We start from the raw sequence: 5,223 nt of genomic DNA, 5'->3' as shown, positions 1-5,223 counted from the left end.
ATAAAAGCATTAATTCTTGATCAAAGTGCTGATAGGCCGATTATAGAAATAGGCTGAAAAAGGGTATAGTTCCCCTACTTCAAATATTTGACATATTTGAACAATTCTAATACATTAAATAATTGCAATACTTTAAATACTTGATATACTTGAAAAACTAGTTTCAAATATTTGAAATACTTGATATTTAAAAAAAAAACTACGTTCAAAACATAAATTCATTGAAATACTTAAAATATTTTAAATAGGTACCTGAATTATTTTAATCCTTTGAGTACGAAGAATACTATTAAATACTTCAGATACCTGAAGTACTTTAAATACTTAACATATTTGAAATATTTGAATACATTTAATAGTTTAAATACTTCAAATGCTTGAAATTGCTGAAATGCTTGAAACGCACATTACAATACTCAACACATTAAATTCTTTGAATACTTGAAAAACTTCAATACTTCGATTGCCTTGATTATTTCAAACAAAATTTAAATACTTTATATACTGACAACACTTACTGTAACAGTACTTTTAATTTTTAATATTTTCCCTCAATAGTATTAATACCTTCTCACCTAAACTACTCAATTTCATGGGCTCTTTAAAAAAATCTAAAATAGCACAGGAAATTCTATCTTGAAAGCAAAATTTTAAGACAAATTTAATACAGTTAATTTTAAAAGATATCGAAAAAGTCATTAATATCGAGAAGTTCTTAGAAACTATGGATACAAAAAAATACAAATTCAAGAATTTAAGAATTTAAGAATTTAAGAATTTAAGAATTTAAGAATTTAAGAATTTAAGAATTTAAGAATTTAAGAATTTAAGAATTTAAGAATTTAAGAATTTAAGAATTTAAGAATTTAAGAATTTAAGAATTTAAGAATTTAAGAATTTAAGAATTTAAGAATTTAAGAATTTAAGAATTTAAATTTAAGAATTTAAAATTTAAGAATTTAAGAATTTAAGAATTTAAGAATTTAAGAATTTAAGAATTTAAGAATTTAAGAATTTAAAATTTAAGAATTTAAGAATTTAAGAATTTAAGAATTTAAGAATTTAAATTTAAGAATTTCAAATTTCAGAATTTCAGAATTTCAGAATTTAAGAATTTCAGAATTTCAGAATTTCAGAATTTCAGAATTTCAGAATTTAAGAATTTAAGAATTTCAGAATTTCAAAATTTCAGAATTTCAGAATTTCAGAATTTCAAAATTTCAGAATTTAAGAATTTAAGAATTTAAGAATTTAAGAATTTAAGAATTTAAGAATTTAAGAATTTAAGAATTTAAGAATTTAAATTTAAGAATTTAAATTTAAGAATTTTAGAATTTTAGAATTTTAGAATTTTAGAATTTTAGAATTTTAGAATTTTAGAATTTTAGAATTTTAAATTTTAGAATTTTAAATTTTAGAATTTTAAATTTTAGAATTTTAAATTTAAGAATTTAAATTTAAGAATTTTAGAATTTTAAATTTTAGAATTTTAGAATTTTAGAATTTTAGAATTTTAAATTTTAGAATTTTAGAATTTTAGAATTTTAAATTTTAGAATTTTAAATTTTAGAATTTTAAATTTTAGAATTTTAAATTTTAGAATTTTAGAATTTTAGAATTTTAGAATTTTAGAATTTTAGAATTTTAAATTTTAGAATTTTAGAATTTTAAATTTTAAATTTTAGAATTTTAAATTTTAAATTTTAAATTTTAGAATTTTAGAATTTTAAATTTTAAATTTTAGAATTTTAGAATTTTAGAATTTTAGAATTTTAGAATTTTAGAATTTTAGAATTTTAGAATTTCAGAATATTAGAATATTAGAATTTTTGAATTTTTGAATTTTAGAAAAGAAAAGAAGAACAACAGTCAAACTATCAGAATCATATTCATAATAAATATTTATAAGAACTATTTAAAAGTATTTTGCCCGATATATTTAGATTTTAGTTTTAAGTCTACATTTAATTCAAACCTTTTTTGATTTCCATTGATCATTAAGGTATTGAATACAGTAGTTGTTCGGTAACCGACAAACGTCAAAAACCAAAACAAAACCGAAATGACCGAGGGGTTAATGGATGCCAAAAACCTGTTCAAATAATAGAAAAAAAACAGTTTTCAAATTTTTATTTGATTAAAACATGAAAAGTAAGCATTGTTAATAAATTTTAGTAACTTTTATGTTTATATTTCATCAGGAAAATATTATGCATCGGTGGTCCCCTCGTTATTTTTCGTTCAGCCCAGTTAGCGAGCAGCACTCGATGACTGGGCTACGTTTTCGAACAACTACTGTACATATATACTTTAAAAATACAAATAGAATATAAAAAAACTGATTCTTTTCAAGCATGTTCCTTTTTTGTGTAAACATTTTAATTTGGTAATCATTTTTTTTTCGTTTTCTTTTTTTGCTTTTCCATCGAGCACCAACAAAATCGTCAACGTATCCCATCCAGCCCACAAGTTCCTGAGTCCAGCCGAGTCCGGTTCCAGATTGCAGAGACGAACGTTTTGAAGAAGTACTATGTAGTACGATTGACCACGCTGAGAATGCGTCATACTATGCCACAGAAACGCCGTCAAGTAACCATTGGGATCGCACCTTGGCCATTTATTTATCCTTCAGTGAAATGTTGTACAAAAGTGAGTTGATTTTTAGAATTAAACAAAACAAAACAAACTAATCCCTTGCTTTTCTTCCAGCCGGAGGATTATTCCGGTTCCTCCTCCGGTACAAGCCGGTGCATCGTGCTGGACATTTCGCAGAAGGACTCCCCTGACGGAGCGAAGTCCGTGCAGGATGGTTTGGCTTAGTCGAAAGGAATCGCCGCCCGGGAAACTCTCCGCGACCATCCCGAACTCGCGCAAGTCCCTGTTCGAGTCGTGGATTTCCACTCCAAAGCGCAAGAGCTCGAACGAGATTGCGGCGTCGTCGAGCAAGCCGAAGATCCCAAAGGAACCAGCTGGACTCGCAAGCCTTCGACGCCTGGGAGAGCGAGCAGATGGAACTGATTGTTGCCGGAGGCGGTCGTTCAGCAGGTCGATGACGACGATGATTACTTCCCGAGCTACCAGGAGGCCGTCGATCCCAACTGCAGCCAGTTGTTCCTGGAGGAAGTCGATCGCAATGGGAAGAAGAGGTGCACTCGATCGTGAAAAACAGCGCAACCTGCTCGCAGTACATCCGGCTCGAGCGATCCATGATGGAGGAGTACAACGCGAACCTGCTGGACGACTTTGTGTACAGTCAGTTGGCGCGGGAGTTCGATTCGTCCCAGCAGCGCCAGCAGATCATGGGCGTGTTCAACGGGTTTGAACGCACCCTGCTGGACACGAGCAACGTCGATTTCAACGCCCCGCCGCCGGAGGTTGATGCGGACCTGGCCGAAATCAACTGGGAGGAGGATGTGACGATCGCGGCCGAGAAACCGTCGAACCGGTCCCGGTTCAACATTTTCGGCAAGCAGGCTAGCGCGGAGTTCAAGACGATCGGCTACGACTTGGGCATTCCGCTGTTAAATCGCTTCCTGCGGCGGTAAGCCCGCGTCAGCCGCATCGACTTGCCCGTCGTTACGCTGGTTACATTGGAACAAGACCAACTTCAGATCAACTTCAAATTGGTGAGGAAGGACGGCGCTGTAGGGACTTCGAATCTATTGTTTAACCATTGAATTCTTTTCAGAAAAACTACTCGGTAATCATGACCCGGTACAAGCAATTCTGGACTACATCTCGACCTCGAAGAACATGAAGCAGTTGCAAAACTTTTACGAGACCACGCTGGAAGCGCTCAAAGACGCCAAGAACAATCGGCTCTGGTTCAAAACCAACACGAAGCTCGGGAAGCTGTTCTTCGATCGGAACGACTTTGGCAAGCTCCAGAAAATCCTCAAACAGCTGCACCAATCCTGCCAGATGGACGACGGCGAGGACGACCTTAAAAAGGGAAAGCTACTAGAAGTCTACGCGCTTGAGATCCAAATGTACACCGTAAGAACAACAAAAAGCTAAAGGCCCTTCACGAACAGTCCCTGCACATTAAATCAGCCATCCCGCACCCCTTTATCATGGGCGTCACCTGGGAGTGTGGCGGTAGGTGCGCGCGAAGGCGAGTTCGAAAAGGTACACACGGACTTTTTCGAGGCGTTTAACAACTACGACGAGTACGGCTCGTCCCGGCGCACGACCTGTCTCAAATACCTCGTCCTCGCGAACGTGCTCAAGAGGTCCGGCATCAACCCGTTCGACTCGCAGGAAGCGAAACCGCACAAAAACGGCCCGGAAATTTTGTCCATGACGAACCTGATCGTGAGCTACAAGAACAACGACATCATGGAGTTCGAGTCGATCCTGCGGAACAACCGGAACAACACCATGGCCGATCCGTTCATCCGGGAGCACATCGAGAACCTGCTGCGGAACAGCTCGAGCTGACCGTGATCGATCGATGACGATCGTGCGCGGCAGCAGCAGCGCCAGGTCGGCCGCCATGACCGGAACCACGACGTTCGTTTGGGGAAAGTAGCAAGGGATGGGGAGTCAAGCTGTTTTGTTGCACCCCACGTAGTTAGTCGGAATATTAATTCTGTTCACGGAACCGAATTGTATTGGCGTATTTATTTAAAGTAAGTCATGAACATTTTAAAACTTAACCGAAATCTAAAGTATAATTTATCTTGTTCCAGGACTCACTGGAACCGTTTTTGCCGGAACCGATGCCTTTCAAAAGGGCATTTTCTACAAGGCCGGGCGCGTGTTCAACGTTGTAAATTACGCCCTCGATGTGATCGTGAACAGGCGCGTCAACGGGACCATCCTGGTCAAGCGCATCGAGCAAATGAAGTCGTCCCGATGCCGTAAGGACATTCTACATCGCGTCAAGGAACTGCTCCTGGCCTTGATCTACCTGAAGCGCAACGTGGCACACTACGTGACGAGCAGGTCATCGTGAACTCTTCCATGTCCGTCTTCCGGATGGCCCCGATTCCCGGCGCGATTTCGTCGTGGTGCCGCGAATTCGTCAAGAGTTTAAAAAACATAACCAAAAAAACATAAAATTTGTAAATCTACCAGATAATAAATCTTTACGTGTTCTAGTATTTTTTGTCCAGTTTTTGTATATTGCTTAATTTATTAAAAGGCGAATTGGCTTTTATTAGTCAATTCGCTCTTTTGATAAATTTGGCAATGTTTACCAAATCAAAGCAAAACAATCCC

The 5,223-nt window shown here is 36.4% G+C and overlaps 1 protein-coding gene across 1 annotated transcript; it reads left to right on the top strand.

Moving 5' to 3' along the window:
- The first annotated feature begins 2,422 nt into the window (after positions 1–2,422).
- LOC6044501 lies at positions 2,423–4,462 on the top strand. The gene is made up of 6 exons (XM_038261279.1): positions 2,423–2,649; positions 2,710–3,217; positions 3,288–3,413; positions 3,479–3,626; positions 3,689–3,919; positions 4,154–4,462. Exons 2-6 carry the CDS (start codon positions 2,807–2,809, stop codon positions 4,438–4,440), a joined length of 1,203 nt encoding a protein of 400 aa, XP_038117207.1. The 5' UTR covers positions 2,423–2,649; positions 2,710–2,806; the 3' UTR covers positions 4,441–4,462.
- The last annotated feature ends 761 nt before the right edge of the window (positions 4,463–5,223 follow it).

The sequence above is a fragment of the Culex quinquefasciatus genome, chromosome 3 (genome assembly GCF_015732765.1).
Source record: "Culex quinquefasciatus strain JHB chromosome 3, VPISU_Cqui_1.0_pri_paternal, whole genome shotgun sequence".
NCBI classification, from domain to species: Eukaryota; Metazoa; Arthropoda; class Insecta; order Diptera; family Culicidae; genus Culex; species Culex quinquefasciatus.
This window is presented reverse-complemented; position numbering and strand designations above follow the sequence as displayed.